At 44.3% G+C, this 21,792-nt stretch overlaps 6 protein-coding genes across 6 annotated transcripts; 3 read left to right on the forward strand and 3 right to left on the reverse strand.

Annotated features, from left to right (window-relative positions):
• The first annotated feature begins 27 nt into the window (after positions 1-27).
• LOC135344436 (beta-chimaerin-like) lies at positions 28-7,543 on the forward strand. The gene is made up of 15 exons (XM_064541637.1): positions 28-344; positions 2,414-2,485; positions 2,571-2,626; positions 3,030-3,169; positions 3,326-3,384; positions 3,733-3,889; positions 4,128-4,556; positions 4,708-4,869; positions 4,967-5,147; positions 5,628-5,717; positions 5,910-6,078; positions 6,335-6,505; positions 6,755-6,883; positions 7,006-7,123; positions 7,233-7,543. Exons 1-15 carry the CDS (start codon positions 128-130, stop codon positions 7,411-7,413), a joined length of 2,331 nt encoding a protein of 776 aa, XP_064397707.1. The 5' UTR covers positions 28-127; the 3' UTR covers positions 7,414-7,543.
• Positions 7,511-9,196, reverse strand: LOC135344444 (uncharacterized). The gene has a single exon (XM_064541648.1). It carries the CDS (start codon positions 9,087-9,089, stop codon positions 7,635-7,637), a length of 1,455 nt encoding a protein of 484 aa, XP_064397718.1. The 5' UTR covers positions 9,090-9,196; the 3' UTR covers positions 7,511-7,634.
• An 84-nt stretch (positions 9,197-9,280) lies between these two features.
• Positions 9,281-12,858, forward strand: LOC135344439 (TRAF3-interacting protein 1-like). The gene is made up of 15 exons (XM_064541643.1): positions 9,281-9,537; positions 9,598-9,666; positions 9,726-9,774; positions 9,887-9,999; positions 10,054-10,133; positions 10,186-10,423; positions 11,058-11,247; positions 11,354-11,444; positions 11,500-11,583; positions 11,673-11,854; positions 11,912-12,048; positions 12,104-12,181; positions 12,240-12,325; positions 12,494-12,563; positions 12,620-12,858. Exons 1-15 carry the CDS (start codon positions 9,400-9,402, stop codon positions 12,707-12,709), a joined length of 1,695 nt encoding a protein of 564 aa, XP_064397713.1. The 5' UTR covers positions 9,281-9,399; the 3' UTR covers positions 12,710-12,858.
• Positions 12,832-14,440, reverse strand: LOC135344456 (noggin-like). The gene is made up of 7 exons (XM_064541666.1): positions 14,284-14,440; positions 13,979-14,213; positions 13,773-13,930; positions 13,434-13,690; positions 13,233-13,348; positions 13,083-13,170; positions 12,832-13,025 (listed from the first exon to the last, which is right to left on the reverse strand). Exons 2-7 carry the CDS (start codon positions 14,209-14,211, stop codon positions 12,969-12,971), a joined length of 909 nt encoding a protein of 302 aa, XP_064397736.1. The 5' UTR covers positions 14,212-14,213; positions 14,284-14,440; the 3' UTR covers positions 12,832-12,968.
• A 22-nt stretch (positions 14,441-14,462) lies between these two features.
• Positions 14,463-16,262, forward strand: LOC135344461 (uncharacterized). Its single transcript, XM_064541670.1, has 6 exons — positions 14,463-14,605; positions 14,743-15,065; positions 15,171-15,334; positions 15,406-15,527; positions 15,626-15,707; positions 16,035-16,262. The coding sequence occupies exons 2-6, from the start codon at positions 14,750-14,752 to the stop codon at positions 16,095-16,097; spliced, it is 747 nt and encodes a 248-aa protein (XP_064397740.1). The 5' UTR covers positions 14,463-14,605; positions 14,743-14,749; the 3' UTR covers positions 16,098-16,262.
• On the reverse strand, positions 16,230-21,349 carry LOC135344440 (ADP-ribosylation factor GTPase-activating protein 2-like). Its single transcript, XM_064541644.1, has 15 exons — positions 21,175-21,349; positions 20,996-21,114; positions 20,690-20,759; positions 20,380-20,511; positions 20,198-20,273; positions 19,912-20,085; positions 18,109-18,249; positions 17,914-18,058; positions 17,712-17,816; positions 17,273-17,587; positions 17,015-17,099; positions 16,736-16,820; positions 16,640-16,686; positions 16,478-16,516; positions 16,230-16,420 (listed from the first exon to the last, which is right to left on the reverse strand). Exons 1-15 carry the CDS (start codon positions 21,241-21,243, stop codon positions 16,394-16,396), a joined length of 1,629 nt encoding a protein of 542 aa, XP_064397714.1. The 5' UTR covers positions 21,244-21,349; the 3' UTR covers positions 16,230-16,393.
• Between the last annotated feature and the right edge of the window lie 443 nt (positions 21,350-21,792).

Consider the following 21,792-nt stretch of genomic DNA (forward strand, 5'->3'; position numbering starts at 1 on the left):
CTAGCCATTGGAATGTGTATATAAACTCCTCGTGGGCAGGTGCAGACTTGAAACATAACAAGCATTGTAAGAAAGTATTAGTGTTACTGCCATAGCTAGCTACCTACCTATAATAATTATTGACAATATGCCTGGACAACCCAGCCCCACCAGCTCTACCTCTAGTGGCCTGGACGAGATGCGCTCCAACAGCAGCAGTGGTGTGGACAGCCTCGGAGGAGAGTCTTGTGATGACCTGGACACCATGCAGATACCTGATGCAGTGGTGGCAGTCTCGCCATCCAAACAGAGCCAACGCAGCAAAGTGCAGGAGAGTACAGATGGACCCACTGAAGTAGAGAATGGTGAGGGGTCACATATTAAATATGCAAGTGGCGGGTGGACTATTAAAGCTGATCAATTGTCTACCAAAGAATTATAGTTATAATAATTATAATAGATGCAGTAGCTGCGTGCGTGCATGTACTTGGATGATTTTGTATAGTGGGTTAGTATGTTATTGGTTGATATTGGATTGATGTGTGCCTGCATGGATCTCTCCATATGGTGCAGGTGTCTGTTGGCAAACAGTCTTAATAACGTGACAACACTGCCATTGAGTTAGTCTCCTTATAGCTTGTGTAAGAGCGTGTACAAACTACATTGTGTCTACACTGTGTGGGTATACAGCAATTCAAGGAACCGTGGGGATTATAGTGTTCAGTTATGATAAGTTAAAATACTTATCATAGTTTGCTCTAAGAGCAAGCAACTAGTGATTTTAGCAAGCCAGTGATTCTTGCTGCTTTTGTGTCTTTCCCTCAGCTGAGGTTGAGGTATAACCCCACTAGCCCACATGAGGGATATTGGGACAATGGAGTCTCTTTAGTTTAGTAATTGCTTTGAACTCTATACAACATTGCATGCCCAGGGAAGTGTTGTGTGGTGTGGTTAGGATGTCCTGTGCACTGGCCATTAGGATATTTATTATTGCTTTACTAACCTGTTAATATGGAATAAGCTAACTGTTAGGTTGGTTCAATTAGGATATGACCTGCTAATATAGAGTAGCTAGCTTGGTGTTAAGTGGTGTGCAGGATGCATGTGCCGTGGTCATGAGATTGCCCTCCCTGCCTTGCAATGTCTGCTGTCTTTGTTTACTTTCACTAGCTGCAAATGTTGTGCTTCACTTTCTTCATTGCCACCCAGTGTATTGGCAGTGATCCTATATTAGGCCTTGACTAGGTGGTCTTACTGATGAGCTATGTCCTGTGCCCATTGCTACCTGTCACTGATATGTTGTGACATTAGCAGTAACTGCAGTAGCTTGGATCCATTACTCACACCCTCTAGCTAGCTCTGTGTAGTTTGTTATCAGTGTATCTTGTTATCAATGCAGTTCATGCTTCAGTGAATTTTGAGCTTATCTAATCTCAAATCCTAGTAATTATAGTGAGTACAATTAATGTACCTTCAATTTGAATGCTCTTTATCGCTTGAAGTTTCATGTATTTTGAGGAGAGTGTGAGCTGTGGATATATGGGCAGTTGGGGATGTGTGGGTGTGTGGGTGATGTTAACGAGGTGTTAACGTGCCTTGTCTACAGTTGTTGTGGGGTGGGAGGCACAAGATCTGAATGCAGTCACAGCCTCAACAAGAGGTGTGCTGTAACAGAGTGTCACGTCCCTGTCTGGCTAGGCTCAGACCTACATTGTAATGGCCTAGAGCTCTGGTTACTGACAGTTACCTATATGCAGGGGAGATATTGCAGCCTGCTTGTGTGTGTGTGTGTGTGTCTGGGTGTGTTGGGGGCTCAGGTTACAGTGCCAAGTGCTTGTAAGATATCTGTTTGTTCTGCAGCATTAGTCGGACATGACCTAACTACTAAATATCACGTATGTAATTTAGATCCATCTTTTACAATGTCAGATTTCTGCCAATATATTTCCGTCTCTAAGAGCCTCAGCCAATGGTGTGGGTGTATGGTTAGAGTGCACGTACTCAATGCCCTGAGGCACTACTGAAGCTGTCCAAGTGCCATTGCTATGCCTCAGCTGAAAACATCACTTTGTGGTTTAATTCTTTGTTTTGAGATTGGCATCCTTGTGCACCGGACATTTCATTAGCTAGTGTGATTCCCCTCCATCCTGCTCAGAGGAGTGGATACTTGCTCAAATTAGGAGTGTGAGTACTCATGCAGGGCTAGTGGCAAAGTCGTGACCTAGCTGTGTTAGCTGTCTGTCTGTCTGGCAAGTGATGCTTGTTGACTGTGAGAGGACAATGGATTTGTTGGCCCTCACTAGCCAATGTCCGCCTGATTAAGCTAACTAGATATACTCCCACATCACACACACACACACACACACACACACACACACACACACACACCACATCACATCACATCACATCACATCACATCACACCACACACACAGCTGGTGATCCTTTCGAAGAGGGCCCAGCCATCGAAATAGAAGATGACATTGGTGAAAAGTGGAATCCATCTTGTAAGTAAATAATTGCTGTAGCCATCCCTATTACCCTACAGTGTACACACTATGACACTCTATGACACTCTATGACCCCCTACAGTGTACATGCTACAGTCTCAGTGCCCCAAGCCAGTCTCCATTGCCAGCAACAGAGAGGTGAGAGCTAGCTAGTGTACACAGTGACTGCATTAGAGACCTTGTGTGGTCTCATTGATATTGTAGAGCGGCTTTTTTGGCTTTTTTGGCATTTTCGGTATGTTTTCTTAGAGTACTCTAAATGTTATGTTTTGTGTGCCTATTCAATAGCCCTGTGGGGATTCAATGAATAGCCTGCTTAGACTAATGTACCATATCTGAATAACAAGCTTGTTCAATGAACCTTGAACCACGGCTGTGCAACTGTGAATAATGACTGTTTGTTGATAGTATATTTTGACACCCTCTTCACGTACTTGGGATGTTATCTTATCGCCCCCCACAGTCTGTGTACACAATACCCCCCACACAGCTTGTAAACTATCACCTTATTAGCTAACAACGTGGTTATACCCTCCTGCAGTGGACCAGTGGACCTGCACAATATGGACAAGAGTATCACGGCGTGCTGGACAAGCACAGAGCAGAGGAGTTGCTAGGCAACCAGGACGGAGCGTACCTCGTGAGGGACACACCTAAAGGTGCCACCATCCTCAGCTTCATGTGAGTGGGCGGGATAGCGCTTCATCATACTAATTACGTTATTGCTGTTATAAGAATTTTTTTAAGAATTAATATAATTTTTTTGCCACCTTAGCGTTCTTATCACAATCATCCTTGTCCCCTGTGTATGACCATTGATTGATACCATCACTACAGGTTGGACCAAAGAGCCTACAACTTCAGACTGTTCTTTAAAGATGGTCTCTTCTCTGTGGGTGAGTGCAATGTCCTCCTCGTTAGCTTATCAGGATCAAAGCATTGTACTCCATCACACACACTACCTTATAAAGAAATGGGAGCCTTCTGTATACACCAAGCCATATAAAATGGCCACCGTGGTACCACACAGCTGTTAGTAGTCCATACAGGTGTCTTACGTGACTCTGCATACCGGGTTATTTTCGTATGATCCTACATTAATCTGAAAATTAAAACTGCAAATTTATTATCCGGAATAGATTCTACGTCACCATTCTGAGCTGTACGAATAATTAGAATACGAAATATTAAACTTGGTGGTTTATACAAAAATTACCCGCTATATGATATTTCCCATTCCTCAGGAGATAAGAAATTTGAGAGCGTGGATGACCTGGTACAAGATGGACTCATCACACTGTACCTGCAGAAGCATGACGTTGCCAAGGTGATGGAGGAGGGACGCAACAACACTATGCTCAAGTCTGAGAAGGCGAGCAGACTGCGACGTCGGCACGGCAAGTAAGTCCATCAGCTAACAGGGAGATAGGAGATGTTCTGTTGGTCCAATACATTAATTTTATTATTTTCTTAAAGTTTAGATGTGTCAAAATCAAAAGTCTGTTTTTGGTCTGTTTTTGACCCAAAAATAGAAAATTATGGCCCTTTCCAAATTTGGGATTTGAGCATACCATCTGAACGGGCTTCTTCTAAGCTTATAATGACTAGATTTATGTTGACGTCCCCTCCTTCCTTGTAGGAGAGTGCGTGGGCTCAAGGGTAAGGCTGCCTGGTCCTACAGTAGGTCCACCAGCACCAGCTCAGTGTGCTCCATGGACGTGCACCCAGCCTCCTCCAGCAAGGGGAACAGTCCCAGTCCCAATCTCAGCAGGAGCGCAAGTCCCAATCCCATTCTATACAGTGGTCCGGTTCCGATACTAGATGTTAGCAATTCCATGCGTCCTATGTCCAGTCCTGAGAGCAGTCCCAGTCCAGTACGCACTGTCACTGTACGGAACAAGAGTCTGAGTCCTGACATATCTACTCTGATTCTGGATTTGAGCGAGGGTGGCTCTAGGTCTGCCCCCCAAACACCACTCCTCCCACTGGACCATCAGCTGGTACTGATGCCAGCCACACCTCCGGAGGACGCCTCTAGTCTCGACTTCAAGTCCAACACTCAGAGAAGGTGAGAGATACGTACTGTGTGGGCGTGTGTGTGTGTGTGGGCGTGGGGAGGAAGAGTCTCGGCATAACAATACTTAGTGTCCAGCCATGTACGTCTTGTGTGTATTCCACTTCCTGAGTACTACACTGCCTTTAACCCCCTCCTATTGCAGGTCTGCTCCCAGCGTACCTGGTGACACTGCTCATACTAAACGCACTTTGGGGGTCAGTCATCACTCCCCCCTCGCTGCTCGTAGGGTTCAAAGTGCATCGTCCATACAGCAAGGAGCTCGCACAACAAAGGAGAGACGAACTGCCATCATTAAAACACTGAGGTAAAGGTCGTGTGTGGTGTGCAGATAGATTTACAGTATGTTCACATCCGCCCCCTCCACACACACACATACATCTATGCCCACTCCACGCACACAGGTCAGTAGTGCTAGAGGACCAGCGTCAGAGCAAGTCCGCACCAGAGCTCAAGAAGGCAGCCACTCTCGGGGCAACATACAATAAGTCAGCAACCTACACGCCGTTCTGTGAGCGCTCCAACTCTTGTACAGCTGCCGTCGCTAACACGCTCGAGCGAGTAGCCGACTATTCCATTAAGGGGGTGAGTCTATGTGGGGGTACAGAGTGTGTAGTCTATGTGGGGGGTATAGCGTGTGTAGTCTACACGTACAATTGTAGTTGAACATAATTATTTCAACAGCCATTAACTTTCATATCGTTGATCCAATATAAAAAAAATTCGGATTTTCTGAAAGCTGAGAAAGAGACCTTTCAAATGATGTGTTTAAATCTAAAATTTGGATGGGGCCTTAATTTGACATTTTTCGGCCTTGGACCATGGGCTATTATCCATGGTATCGCCAAATTGGCAAATACTTTTATCTCTCAAATATGAACTTTGATGACACCATTTGAAAGATCTTTTTCTAAGCTTTCAGAAAATCATGAAATCGTTGAAATTGGATCCCCGGAATTTAAGTTATGGCAACTGAAAGAGTCCCTGATTACACAGGGGCAGTGGTACATAAAAGTAATTCCCTCAATCTCAGCCGCATTGTTACTCGTGTATTGCCCTCCCCAGCCCTCCACACTGTCTCGTTCCTCACTGGCCGCCCTGGCCAAGCACACGAGTGGACCAAGATCACCATACTCCAAGACTCATAACTTCGAGGTGTGCAGCATTACTGTGTTCAGTAGAGAATTATTAAAACATTGCTAATAGCAAGTTCTAGTGTCCCCGTCTTTCGGCAGCTATAACTAGAGTTTTGGTGACCCAATTTCAATACTAGTATGATTTTCTGGAAGCTTAGAAGAAGCTCTTTCAAATAGTGTGTTCAACTCTGGTAAATTATTCCCTTTACAGATGCACACTTTTAAGGCGCCCACCTGGTGTGAGATCTGCCATAACTTTCTGTGGGGTTTAACCCAGCAGGGCATGCAGTGCAAGGACTGTGGCATGGACGTGCACAAACAGTGTCTCCCTCTGGCCATTCAGTTGCAGTGCTTCCCCAACAAGGCCTTTGTTAAGAGAGGTGAGGACTTCCCCATCCACTCACTTCCCTTCTTCTGTAGCTACATGTATCTGTGTCTGTGGGGGCAACAAACCTTGTATACTTTAGAACAATGTTAATGTTTTAAGTGTATTAGCAAACCCTTCCTTATAGTTCTTGCAATTCCATAAATTGTTTTAATGCCTGCAATTATGTGTTGATGTACGTACAGTGTGTTCCTTATATGGCGTGTCTATATCGTGTATACCCTCCCCTACTAATATCCCTCCTCATGCAGTGTATGGTGTTGACCTGACCACACTGGTCAAGCTGGAGGGTGGGCTAGTCCCTAAGATACTGGCACAGTGCATAGAGGAGCTAGAGTCTCGAGGGCTCACCTCACGAGGTGTCTACAGAGTATCAGGTCATAGCATAGAAATTCTGGAGCTCAAGGACAAGTTCGATCAAGGTGTGTGTGTGTGTGTTGTTAGTAGTACTCTTTTATTGGCTGATCATCTCCCTGTACTGTACTGGCTGATCATCTCCCTGTACTGTACTGTACTGGCTGATCATCTCCCTGTACTGTACTGGCTGATCATCTCCCTGTACTGTACTGGCTGATCATCTCCCTGTACTGTATTGTACTGGTTGTGTGGAAGTTTTAAATAATTATTCTATTATTCAATTTGTTCACATCGTGTGCCCTTACCTCCTTCAGGGGAAAAGATTGACTTCTCCCAGTATGACGATGAGAATATAATCACTGGAGTGATCAAGCTGTACCTCAGAGAACTGCCTATTCCTCTCATCACCTTTGATGCTTACAAGAGCATCATTAAAGCCACTGGTGAGAATCATTGCACTACTAGTGTCCCTGATTTAAGTCCCAAAATGAAGTTATAAGCAGTCAAAATGTTCCAGTACAATGTGTCATGTGCAACTACTAATGTGTGTGTGTTGTTTGTGCAGCTGGTGTTAGTGACCCTGACAACGAGGCCACTGACTGGAGGCCATTGATCAACGCCCTCCTACACTTGCCCAAGGCACACTACAACACACTCAAACATCTTGTACGACATCTCCACAGGTGAGTCTTGTTATCCATAGATACCCGAAGACTTGCAAGCTCGCTGTTAACAATGTTTCACTTTACTGTACCCCATACTACAACCTTTACCCCCCCCCCACCATTGCAGAGTTGACTCCCAGAGTGATGAGAACAAGATGACTGCTCTTAACCTAGCCGTGGTGTTTGCCCCCACTTTAATGAGGTCTCCATCGGAGGTAGAGGATCACTCGCTATTGAAAGACTTACCGTTGCAAAAAACATTTGTCGAGTATTTGATTTCTTATCATGATACACTATTCAAGTCATAGTGCACATGAAGCCGGACTGTTTGCCTACTGTTGTTGATTTGTTATTATTTATTGATTTCCACTACCCAACCCACTTCTTCAAATTCATTCTCACCTCTCTGATTCAATAACTTCTCATTTAAAAACCATATATTGGAAGTCAAAGTGACACCATAAATATTAAAATGAACACAGCATGTCATAATTAAAAGCTAATAATTACGCACTGTCTGCATGTTCAATTACCCTTGTGTGAAGCACGGTGGAAAGGGTGTGGTCAGCTTGTCCCCTGTCCCCTGTACGTTCTTGCAGACATAGTTTTGTTGCACCAGGAACTCCCCAGCCAACACTCCCTGACTCGTGACATTGGTGAACTTGAACCCAGTGTACGGGGCCGTAACATTACCCAGCAGCACTCCGGGGAGGGTCACTCCATCCACAAAGGATACATTATCCAGAACAATATTCGTGATGGCCACCCTCGGCTGGGTGGGGCACTCGTCCTGTACGGGATACAACCAGCTGCAGCCAGTCCCTGTGGTCCCTGGTTGCTTCTGTTGTTGAGGCCCGATCCATATCGGATACCAGAGGGGATATTTACCGTGGATATTTCTGAATGTTATAGAGTCTACAATACCAGTACCGCTATCGCCTGGATTGCTCTTGATATACAAGGCTTTGATAGGGTGCTCAAAAGTGATATTCTCAAATAATATATCCTTGACACAATTAACACCGCCATTAGGTGGAACAGAGCCGATTGTCATGCCAACACCGTATGCCACAAAAGAGTTTCGTATGGTCATATTCTGACTGCAGTTAGTGAACGGGTCTCCTTGGTTACACGGCTTTACTGCTACAGCATCGTCGAAATTGGTTATGTTCACGTTTTCAATCAGCACATTTTTTCCTCTGGGGTCAATTCCATCTGTGTTGAGAGGGAAAGTCGGCACACCAAGAGCTTCTAGTATCTTCTCTAGTTCTGGTGGGAGCTTTGCCAGCATTTCTTTGTAGTAAGGATCTCGGCTGAGTAAGGATACTAGGTCCAACTCATTTTTGTTGCTACTTTTAAACGGTATCCAATTTCCTGATTTTTGCAGCAAATTTTTTTGCTTTCCAATATCCACGAATATGGTGATATTTCGAATGACAACGTTCATAATATGGTCAAGTTTCAAGTGAAACTGTGGAGAGTCAATAAAGCGTAGATTAGTGATAAGAATATCAGAGCATTGCTCCATTATAACGAGGTGGGGTCTATGGTCAACATCAGTTACAATGACATGCCACCACCAGTCATAGCCTTGTCCATCAATAGTACCACTGCCCGTGAGCGTTAAACCACGACAATACTGGAACCACAGCGTTGCATACGTGCCATCACTGGGCCATTGTGAAGATGAGATGTTATTTGAGGCCAATAGAACTCCCTCCACTTGCAAGGTGACGTCCTGGAGGTAGTCAGATCTAACCACAAAGTAATAGTAGGATTTGCCAGGCGGTACAAGCACAGTGCGGTCGTTGGCAGTGGTATTGGCTGCTTTGAGAGCTGCTACCATTGCAGCAGAGTTTGCAGTAGCTGCTTTCTCTGAGAGGTCGTTTGGTACTGCACCATAATCATCAATGGAATGAGAGGCCTGTACAGAGCAGCAGCATGCTGCACTGAGCAACAGTAGCAGGAGAGCAGGAGAGAACATCTTTAGAGACTTGCAGAGAAGGTCAACTCTACTATGCTCTAGGGGATAAATCACATGTTAATAGCTAGCTATAATAGCTGACCTTGAGCTTAGAGCTGCTGCACGACCAGCCCCTCCCACCTTTAGTTTTCAGTTGACAGCCGCAGTTCTAGCTCAAGACAAATGACCTTTGAACTGTCACAGAGAGTGTTGCTGCACTTTATTTAGAGTATGTTGTCATAGTTACCTTTTATATTGAACATCTAAGAAAGCTCACCTCCTAGACTGCCTGGAGTGTTCCAAAACACTGACAGTACACATTACATAAAGTATGGCATCCTCTCAAATCGATGGAGCTGTTTTCCAACGGACAAGGGAGACTCTGGGCAAAATAATCAAGAAACCACCTCTCACTGACAAGCTGCTTGGAAGACCTCCTTTTAGATACCTACATGATGTTATTTCAGAAGTGTGTTGTATTATGTCGTACGTTGCTACACATTGACCCTTGACCCTGCCTCTGCTACAGGTGTCCAAACAGAGTAAATTCTTCAAGGGATTATATACACCTAAAGAAATGGACGCCAAGGGTATGCAGGTAATGGGGGTACAACTTGTACATACGTGTGATCAGTGTATGACATTCATTTAATACAGGAGAGAGATGACAAGGTGGCCTTCCTGCAGAAAGCTGTGGATACTCTGTGTACGTGTCAGTAGCTATAGCCTGTACATTAGAGGCTTACCACACACACACACACACACACACACACACACGCCCACACACACACACACACACGCCCACACACACACATTAGCGTTCACAACGGGAGAAGTCGTAAAAGTACGTCCATCTAAAGTGGTGGCCGGACACGAGGCTGATAGGACTAATGAGTTTCTGCAGATCCTGGGCATCGCTATTCTCAAAGAGGTTCGTAGTAACCATGACAACTGGATGTGTTAGTATGTACTGTATATCGTACAGCTTGACTCAAGTGAGGCTATAAAGAAAGTATTGAAGGGAGAGAAACCCACTGACACACTCGTCAAGGAGAAGAAGAAAAGGTCAATAATTATAACAACTAGAAATGTGGTATGCACCATTCTATGTACACAGGAGTGACAAAGATCGCAGCAAGGACAGAACCAAAGACGACAGCAAGGATAGAACCAAAGACGACAGTAAGGAGAAGACTAAAGATGGGAGTAAGGACAGGACCAAGGACAAGAGTAAGGAACGTCGTGTTAAGAGGTCGGGTAGTAAAGAGAGAGAGGTGGAAGCTTCTTCTCTTACGAGCAAGAGTCATCAGAGCCTCAAGGATAGCAGCCAGCCAGAGCCACGACCAACTCACAGGGTAAAAAATTTTGTTGTATGTAGCTCTATGGGCAGTGTATAAGACTCTTTCAGTGGATCCAATTTCAACGATTTCTGAAACCTTAGAAAGATACCTTTCAAATGGTACCATCAATGTTCATATTTGAGAGATAAAAGTATTTGCCATTTTGGCGATATCGTAGATAATACATCTTGCTACACCCGCTGACTTGGCTATAACTTGAGTACCGTTGATCCAATGTCAAAAAATTATGATTTTCTGAAAGCTTAGAAAGAGACCTTCCAAATGATGTGTTTCAATCCAAAATTTCATCGGGGTCCAAATTTGACTTTTTTCGGCCTTGGACCATGGGCTATAATCCATGGTATCGCCAAATTGGCAAATACTTTTATCTCAACTTTGATGATGCCATTTGAAAGGTCTCTTTCTAAGCTTTCAGAAAATCAGAAAATCGTTGAAATTGGATCCACGGACTTTAAGTTATGGCAGCTGAAAGAGTCCATTGATTTAAACCAAATTTCGTACTATTCTTAAGCTTTCAGAAATCTAAAAATTTAAATTGGATCAATGATATGGCTGTTGAAAGATGTTCAACTTACATGTGCATGAACTTCTGGATTGTTTCTACACTAACTGTGTGTACTGTGTACAGCCCTCACGTACACGACCTCCACCGGAATCAGAGCAGCAGCCAGCCCCTACTAACGAGCAGGGGGACCCCCCCTCCCCCATGCTGAGTGTAGAGGACGAGGGACTGGGCAGTGAGACTAAACTAGACAGACCACCGTCTGCCAAGGGCTCCAGGAGACGAACCACAGCAGGGAACTCTGACAGTGACATAGGTACGGGGGACAGTATGTGTACATACACGATTGTACATATCTGTTTTTGGGACCAAATCTTGTACAAATTATGTAGTGTGACTCTTGTAACTGTTCCATGCCACAGAGAATGTACCCCCAGAGTCTGTAGTCCCTCCTGATGATCATCATGGAGCTCCATCATCACCAACCCCTAATATTTCACAGCCCCCCTTGATGTGAGGAATACATAGCTAGTAGACACTTTAGCTGTACTTATGTGTGTGTGTGTAGGCCCCCTATGAAGCGACCTGGCAGTGCTCGACCAGCCCCACCAAAGATAGTACAGTCAAACGTGGAGGACACCACAATAGCAAGGTACCTATACTAACTAGTGTGGCTACCTGGCTGTCTTCTTGTACCCATCCACACTATACCTGCCAATTGGACGCACACATTCCCCTCAGGATTCCATCAGGAGGTGTGAATGGACACGAGGGAGCCCCTGTGATAATGGATAGACCCACGGGGGAGGGCGAGGGATCAGAGGGAGAAGATGATGAACTGTTTGTAGTACAGGACTCTACACCATTGGAGCTACCCAAGCATGAGGCCTTTCAACCAACCACCACTCATGATAAACCAGAGGGTAACTAACTACACGAGCTACAGAGTATGTGTGTTCATGTATCCCGGCCTCCTGCAGGGGCCCTTACTAAGAACATAGTAGCTATGAAGGAGCGTTTGGAGGGTAAGGAAGTATTGTCCGAGACTGGAGGCAGTCAGAAGACCTCTCTCTCTGAGGCACAGAGACAAAAGGAGAGAGAAATCGTCACTAAAGAGGTGTGTATAATATACCTGGGCCTGCTACCTTATACATGTCATTGTGGTTGAATAGATTGAGAAGCTGCAAGCCAGTATACAGACCTTGTGTAAGAGTGCCAATCCTCTGGGCAAAATTATGGATTATGTGCAAGTATGTCTGACACGTGAAGCTGCTGAACAGTAGCCACCAAATGATTTGACCCATTTAGGAGGATATGGATAGCATGCAGAAAGAGCTGGACTTGTGGAGAACAGAGAATGAAAAGCACGGAGAGTCACTGAGACAAGAGGACAGGTATTAAGTACAACCCAAGTCATACTTACTAATCTGATGATCCGTACCATATGGCCTTGCGTGTTTATTACTCTGATGATCCGTACCATATGGCCTTGCGTGTTTATTACTCTGATGATCCATACCACTTACTATGTACTACTTTGAGGATCTGTACCATCCTTGCAGTATCACTCAACAAGAACTGTCCCCTTTGAGAGGCTCACTAGAGGACTTAGAAGCCAAACTAAGAGAACAGGTAACTGTAGATAATAATATGCAGCTGCAAGAACTAACTGTAATTGTACCACGCAGATGGACCTGATCAGTGCAAGCAAAGCTACTATAGTCAGAAATGATGAGAAAATGCAGCGAATGTTGACTTCAATTACTCTAGTATCTTAGAGCACAACATTATTGCTTCTCAGTAAACGTGTACATGCATTCTTGTTGTGACTCTCATTAATTTTCATTCTGCATTTTCACGAGTTCTTTACTGCATGCTTTCTGAATTGTTTATTATGAGATTTTCACAAAAGCTGTTATATGACAAATGGTAGAGAGTGTAGTTCCACACAATAGATGTAATTAGTGTACTAACCAACAAGTGCAACACAGAGTCAAACACTACACAATAATTATAACAGTGAACAGTGTGTATAAGTTAGCCCCGCACTGCACTGCAGCCACAGGTGCAATCGCAAAAGATGGGTATTTGTACCTGCAGAAGCAATTATTATTGATCACACTTATATAAAGTTGCAATTTAATGGCTTACTCGTTTCCACCCGCAGTCCCATCGCGTCTCTAGATTCTCGTGATTATAGCAGCAATCCCAGCGAAGCACAGTAACAAAGACATTGTGACTGACGGTGGTGTGCATGAAAGCTAGTGATGGAGATGTGATTAAATACACTGTTATACTTACGTGAAATCTTCCAGGCAACGAAGACCATGAGGCAATGAGCAATTTAAACCGGAGCAAACTGACTGTGCCAAGTAGTGTGGGAAGTAAGAAGGGGGTAGTTCCAGCCATTGAGGGGTCTGTAAAAACAAGCGAGGATTTACACTTACTGTACATACATAATAATTATTGTATCAGCTGCTTTCAGTCTTGTACTCAACTCACCAGCGGACACCTAGCAACCCAGACGTCCTGCAGTACTTCCCTAGAGTTGATTTCCTGCAGTATACCATTCAGCACCACTTGGAAATTATCTCCATTCGAGAACTCGTTGTATCCATCTGCCAATCCGAAGTCACGGGTAGGGTCGGCAATTGTCTGATTGAACACGCGGCTGATAGGTGTTCGTCGGACGTCATCATCCCTCTGCTGGAGCAGGCCGATGCTTTCTTGAATCTCCTCAAAATACCTCAACTGTTGACCTGCATGAACAACAGTAAAATTTCATCCATGGCCTCCGATCAAAACTACGTACGAGATATTAAAATGTTTTGTCCGACCTACCTGCAGAACCTTCAATTGCTGGAAGCAGATCACACGCCTTTGGCGGCACTGATGTGGGCGGGTCCAAAGATGTAAGCGCGGTATTGAAGTCGGCACCCAAAAACCCCCTTAATATCATTCTAAGTCGCGGGTTATTGGGAGACGGCGGCATTCGAAATCTAAAGGACATGAGTGTCATCAATTGTATAACTACAAATGCAACATACCCTGATTCCAGTGGGAGCCATTGATATGACCCATCATTATTCACATTGGTTGGTGCAAGGGAAACTCTTGGTGTCGCTTCTGGAATGGACAGTGGCTCTCCTGGGATGTCCCCGAATGGGTTGGGTACGTGACACACCAACAGGCTGTCTATCTCAAAAGGATAGATTAAGTTTACTCTGGCACTACACACTACCAACAAGGCAAGGAGAATCACTCCAGTGATCTGCGACATGCCTAAAGTCATGGATATCAACGGTGCATGCATAATAAGTATTTGATTTTGTGCAGCATAATAATAACATACCTCACTTTGCAATGTGCCTGCTTAGCTTGTTTTTCCCCTCTTTGCCTCTATAGCAAGCTACCTCCGCAGCTTCTGCAAAAGACGAGCTTGCAAGATGGGTCGGGTCCTTTGTTCCTTTGTTGCAGGCTTTGCGCAGCAGCGCTCAGAGAGTGTTTACTATACAGCCATGACCACAAGACATGGCATGCAGCCGGCCTCAAAGCTATTATCCGCGGGACAAAGGCGAAATGCGCAGTGCGTCTTGTGCTCAATGTTCAAGGACTGCTCCTTCTTGGCCTGAGCTAACTAGCTGCATCCCAAGCGTACCTTCTGCTGGACACACGTAAGGAGTAGTGTTTTAGCTTTAGAATGAATCTAATAGAAATAATCATGCAGTCCATTTTATATCCATAATTATAATTATAGGTGTCATGTGTATAGAGATGTTCAACTTATAGAGTGTTATTATTCCACTGACAGTTGAGTCATGCGACTTCTTCTGCTCACTGTTTTGGTACTGGCTGTATCGGAATGGGTGTTAGCAACCAACCCAGTAGTTGACCCTGATGCCACCATCGACAGTATCCTCAACTGCGGGTTGCCACCACCATTGCTTGGTTTTGATCTGAACGGAAACCACTTTCCGGTCGAGTCTGAGTTCATTAACACTTTTCCTGGTGGCCAGCCATCAATCGCCACAATGATAACCCTTCTCAATTCATTGGGAACAGATTTAAACCTTGCCGCTCAGGCGGTTTTTCAACTTCCTGTAACCACAAACCCTGAAATGACTTCCCCTGTGTGTACGTGAGAGCACTGTTATTATTTGGAGATAATTTAATTGTCCATTAATTAGTAACCTCTATTCTGCATGACGGTGCAAAATGATTATTTAATATTAACTTTAGGTCCCTCGCTTGTCGATCAACAGCTTGCAGAAGAGAATTTGTTGCCATCGGACTATACTCAATTGTACACGGATAGGTTTAACGAAGAAAACCTTACAGATAGCACGTCGTTGGATTTCCTTCGACAACTGCAAAGCACTATCAACGTTTTGGACTGCCAACCAGTAAGCAGAAATAGTTGTGAAATAACAATCGTCAATCCGCCTCTGTTAATGCTTCACTGCACATTACACAGGGATCAGGCTGGTTAGATGCAGGAAACTCGTTCTTCCCTCGTTTTATGTTGACTGGTTTTTGTACTGAAAGGAGGTGCTCCATGCCGGACCGAAGCGACTTCCTTTGTAGACCAGATCTCACGTAAGTCAGTCATGGTCTTATATATAAACAGGAGTATACACTCCTGATATAAATTATAGCTGATTATACTCATAATGATAGTGCCCATTACAATGCAGCAATCAGGCCCAGATCGGAAGAATATCTGCATATCGATGGGACTGTTGTTGGAATGGGGTTTATCAGTGTGGATGGAGAAGGGTGCGTAGTGTACATGATTATGAGTACTAAGTACTAGCAGGAGCATGAATCTGGAGTATGTCGATGGTTACAATGGTATACTTGTATCTGTCAGAAGGTCTCAATCATAAAGCTGCTTCCGGAGGACTTTACACTCAGCTAGCTCCACGTGAATTGGAGGTACTAAAGGAAGAGTAGATGAGTGGAATTCAATTGAAGTCCTCTGGAAGCAGCTTTATGATTGAGACTTTTGACCCTGACGATCCTCCTTTGGTTCTGCATAGCTGTGTTAATGACTGCTTATTAACGCTTGTTACTCCCGCCCCCTCACTCCCTCACTTGGTGTAGGTGGAGGTTCCTGTCGTGTGTGACTGTGACTGTGAGTGTGGTGCAAATGAGTTCATAGGTTAACCACACCCACCACTGACACTGTTTGCTTATAGTTTGCATATTATACGTGTCTTGTGTGAACACACTTTATTGTTTGTGCTCTTGAACTAACTATTGTCTGTAACTGCAATTACCATGCATGTCGCTATACAATTCACAGTTACAATAATTATCCATTAAACATAACTTTTGTTGGATTATTGCTTACTGTACAGTAACTTAATCATGTGAGAATTAATAGTTTTTGATAGGTGAAAAATACACGAAGTTCGAGCTATAATTATATCTATCCATAATTATCTGATCAAAAGAGTCATTTAATTTCTGTAACCATGGTAGCGATCCTGCAGAAAGTCGTACAGTGTATATAGCAACAGAAAGCTGTAAGAGCGTGTGCGTACCTGTATGGTTTCCATGACGTTGCTGGCCACAGTGGAGATCTGCAAGGGTAGACAGAGACATGAGAGACACACCCACACCACAGTCACACACACACACACACACACACACACACACACCCCCACCAACACACACACACACCCACACCACAGTCACACACACACCTTGGAGGATATCTTGGACCTCAGCTCTTCTCCCTGACCACCACCGCCTACATACATGATGTACAGTGAACAGGTAAGCAACAGTTAAATGGTTACTTGTTTTAGTAGAGCGGCCAAAATAATCATCACTGGAGATACCAGAAGCACCAGAAAATTTGCCGGCCTCAGCACCTCCATCACCCTATATACAAATAATGCATTATACTGAAAACAAGTTCTCCCACACATACACCCACCACACACACTCACCAGCTAAGGATCCACCACCCACACACATATGTCCACCACACACACTCACCAGCTAAGGATCCACCACACACACTCACCAGCTAAGGATCCACCACCCACACACATACGTCCACCACACACACTCACCAGGGATCCACCACTGTCTCGGCCAAAGTACTGATCAGAGGAGATGGACTTGGCACTGGAGAACCTTTGTTGTGCTGAGTCAGCACTGTAGTGATCAATGGCATGATTTTCAAAAATAGGAAATTATGGCCATCTGCTTCTAAGCTTTCAGAGAATTTGAAATGGGATAAAATGAAAATAATCACGGGCTAGGTACATATTACAGTGTCCATAGGCTGACAATTATCTGCGTAGGTGTTGACCACACCCTATGCATACCTAGATGTGCTGGTTGCCCATGTGCTCCCACCCCCACCACCAGACACCTTGCTGGACGAGGAGCTGCTTCCCCATGTGCTCCCACCCCCACCACCGGACACCTTGCTGGACGAGGAGCTGCTTCCCCATGTGCTCCCACCATCCTTGCTGGACGAGGAGCTCTTGTCCTCCCATCCCCCTCCAAACGCACTATGCTTGTTACTGGGTCGCTGCTCAGTGTACGAGGAGCGAGTGCCAAGATCACGTGATGTGTAGCCAGAGTCATGTGACGTGTAACCAGGGGGATCGTAGCTACTTGAGCCATATGAGTCATTCCTATGTGTGTGTGTGTGTGTGTGTGTGTGTGTGTGTGTGTGTGTGTGTGTGTGTGTGTGTGTGTGTGTGTGTGTGTGTGTGTGTGTGTGTGGTTAGTTAATGCATCAATCAGTTGTTTCACTACCTGTCATAGGAGACCCCTCCTTTGTCTGTGCGCTGACCACGCCCACTCTTGGTTGGCCCCACCTGATTAATGGTGCCCATGTTGGATGACGCAGAATGACCAACACTGCAGGGGGGGTAATGTACATCAGGTGGGGTCATTGTGGTCTCACACACGTTATGTACATACCAAGAGTTTTGTTAAGTACGTACATTACACGTACCCAGCTCTTGAAGCCACACCCATTCCCAGCCTCTCCGCTTGCTTAGCCTTTTGAGGATCCATACTGCGCGTGTCCATCCTATACTCTAGTCTGGCGGACCGCTCCTCTGTCCCCCGTGGCTCTGGTGCACTCATTCCTGAGGAGGCTGGTAGGGGACTAACAACTCACACACGCACATCTGATATATACACTTACCGTGCTTCATCTTCTCTTCTTGTTCAATTTGTTGCTCTATTTCCGAGAAACTCTTCGTGATCTTTTGACCTCCCAGACCTTTCTTGGCACCCAGTTTCTTGGCTGGGGCTTTACGCTTTCCAATGAGAGAGGACTTGGGCTCTACAAAAAACAAACAGTCCACAGTGACAACCACACCACTTAATTAATGGTTTGTGCTTTTTCAGCTGCCTAACTTGAATTTTAATGTCAACATTTTTTTATTTTCTGAAAGCTTTGAAAGAGACCTTTCAAATGGTACCATCAATGTTCATTTTGAGTATTTGCCAATTTGGCGATACCATGGATATAAGCCCATGATCCAAGGCCGAAAAATGACAAATTATTGCTCGATTTGGAGCCTCTTTTAGATGCCATAACTCGAATTCCGTGGATACAACGTTAAAAATTTTATGATTTTCTGAAAGCTTAGAAAAAGGCCTTTCAAATGGTGTCATCAAAGTTCCTATTTGAGAGATTGCCAATTTGGCGATACCATGGATTATAGCCCATGGCCCGAGGCCAAAAAATGTCAAATTTAGGCTCCGAAGAAGTTTTGGATTGAAACACATCATTTGAAAGGTCTCTTTCTTAGCTTTCAAAAAATTAGAATATTTTTGACATTGGATGAACGGTACTCAAGTTAATGGCTGTTGAAAGATGTTCCCCCTCCACAATTTAATCAATGGTTCGGGGACTCTTTCAGCTGCTATAACTTGAATTCTGTGGATCCAATGTCAAAAATTTTATGATTTTCTGAAAGCTCAGAAAAAGACCTTTCAAATGGTGTCATCAAACTTTGTATTTGAGAGATAAAAGTATTTACCAATTTGGCGATACCATGGATTATAGCCCATGGTCCGAGGCCGAAAAATGTCAAATTTAGGCTCCGAAGAAGTTTTGGATTGAAACATATCATTTTAAAGGTTTTTTTCTTAGCTTTCAGAAAATTAGAATATTTTTGACATTGGATGAACGGTACTCAAGTTAATGGCTGTTGAAAGATGCTCCCCCTCCACAATTTAATCAATGGTTCGGGGACTCTTTCAGCTGCTATAACTTGAATTCTGGATCCAATGTCAAAAATTTTATGATTTTCTGAAAGCTCAGAAAAAGACCTTTCAAATGGTGTCATCAAACTTTGTATTTGAGAGATAAAAGTATTTACCAATTTGGCGATACCATGGATTATAGCCCATGGTCCGAGGCCGAAAAATGTCAAATTTAGGCTCCGAAGAAGTTTTGGATTGAAACATATCATTTTAAAGGTTTTTTTCTTAGCTTTCAGAAAATTAGAATATTTTTGACATTGGATGAACGGTACTCAAGTTAATGGCTGTTGAAAGATGCTCCCCCTCCACAATTTAATCAATGGTTCGGGGACTCTTTCAGCTGCTATAACTTGAATTCTGGATCCAATGTCAAAAATTTTATGATTTTCTGAAAGCTCAGAAAAAGACCTTTCAAATGGTGTCATCAAACTTCGTATTTGAGAGATAAAAGTATTTGCCAATTTGGCGATACCATGGATTATATATAGCCCATGGTCTGAGGCCGAAAAATGTCAAATTAAGACTCCGAAGAAGTTTTGGATTGAAACACATCATTTGAAAGGTCTCTTTCCAAGCTTTCAGAAAATTAGAATATTTTTGACATTGGATGAACGGTACTCAAATTAATGGCTGTTGAAAGATGTTCAACTACAAACCCCCCCCCCTAATTATTGTACGTAGACATGCACTTCATCATAATAATTATTAAATTCATTAAAATAATAGTGATTACCGTGGGAGACTGGGAGTGGGTGTGGTGTGTTGGGATTGGTTGGAGATTGGAGGGTGCCAACATTTGGTTGCCTGGAGTCCACATTGTCTCCACTTCCATTCTTGGGTCCGGTACGAGGCTGCATTGCCATGGGAACCGAGGATAGAGACACAGCACTCTTGTCCAGATCCAGTGCTGCACATTGTATGTGCAAAATTCATATAATTAAGTCAGTAGTTGAGAGTGATTAGTAGCTAACCCCCAAAGCTACACCCACTGTAGTTAATGGCCACACCCCCTCACCCACCGTCTGGTTGCGGCTGTAGGACCATAGAGAAGAAGTCCTCTTCTTTAGTCTCCTCACTCTGAGTCTCAATGTGTAGCTGCGATGGGTCGTCACGACAACAGTTACATACAGCATTACATAGTGTTTTTTTGCGTGCCATACTGAAAGCCACAAAATGCATGCATTGACATTGGTTAGCGTACCTGTGTCTTGTACTGGGTCTGAGCAGCAGCTGCCTTGCTGCTCAGCTTGTCCCTATACAGTTGAGCCGCACGACTGTCGTACTTAGTGTGAGCCTCTTTAGTAGTACAGCCGTGTTGACGGAAGAACACAGTCTAGGGGGGGTGTAAGGGGGGTGGTGTAGGGTGGTGGTGTAAGGGGGGGTGGTGTAAGGGGGGGTGGTGTAAGGGGGGTGGTGTAGGGGGGTGGTGTAAGGGGGGTGGGTTGTAACTAATTATAATAGTACAATAAGAAATGATTGATAGATTAAGAGAGATTGGGTGCTGTACTTACAGCGTTTGTGTTCCCACCAACTTGCATGCCTCTCAGCTGTATCCAAGTCCACGAGTCGAGTTGTGTGGACCTGTGAGGGTGTGTGACGTTTGACGGGTGTGTGAGGTGTGAGCATGACTACTAGAGGAAGTATAGAGGAAGTGAGAGCTAGCTTCCATTGTAGGGCTACCGTTCAGACTGGGTACAAGAAAGGGCCAACAGTAGACTAGCCAGTAGGTTAAGATCTCATCAACAGATTAACAATGGACACTAAACAAGTAATACTGTCATTGTGTGTGTGTGTGTAATGTGTTCCCGCCCCTTCACCTAACGAAGCTGAGGTGAACGCCCAGCGAGCGATGTACAGCTGAACAGTCAATACAGATGAATATACCATACGTGACCGAGGCCCAGGTTGGGTTCTTGGCCGCACAATCAAAACACAACTACGAGGGAATGAAAAAATCAAAGCACCGCAACATACACTGTGTGTAGGACACCCTCACTTTGTTAGGCCCCATAGATCTCAATCTCTTAAACACTTGAGCTATCTCTTGCTTGGTAGGTTCAGCCATCTTGAGAGACAGAGAGAGCGTCTCTAAAAGATCAGAGTACCGGTATTATAAACTAGATCGACCACAGACGTAGTCAACATGACCCCCTGGAATATCACATGGCTGGGGGCGGAGCCTGAGGATGTGATAGGGTATTTCCCTTTTTGACAACAAAGAGGGGTGGGATATCTATTGTCCATCTTCTCCCCCACACCCTCATGCTGGGAAATTAAAGACAAGATGAGATGACAAGGAAAGAAATGAGCAATTCCTACCTAAATTTATGGATTGTAAAATCAAAACAAAAAAACTAATTTTTCATCTGGTGTAGACCTCCTAGTTAGGCAGAGTCAACCCAACTAGGTCAAAGCAAAGCTCGTTGATTTCTGATCAATACTGTAGGATTTACTTTTACTTCTTGATATTTTAATAATTATTAAACGGAAAACTTTATGCTGATTACAGGAATCGAACTCGCAACCACAACAGATCAATAACACAACGCCTTAACAACTTCGCCACCTTACTACCGGGGTGAACAGTATGATAATATTATTACACATTTGGAAT

The sequence above is a fragment of the Halichondria panicea genome, chromosome 11 (genome assembly GCF_963675165.1).
Source record: "Halichondria panicea chromosome 11, odHalPani1.1, whole genome shotgun sequence".
NCBI lineage: Eukaryota > Metazoa > Porifera > Demospongiae > Suberitida > Halichondriidae > Halichondria > Halichondria panicea.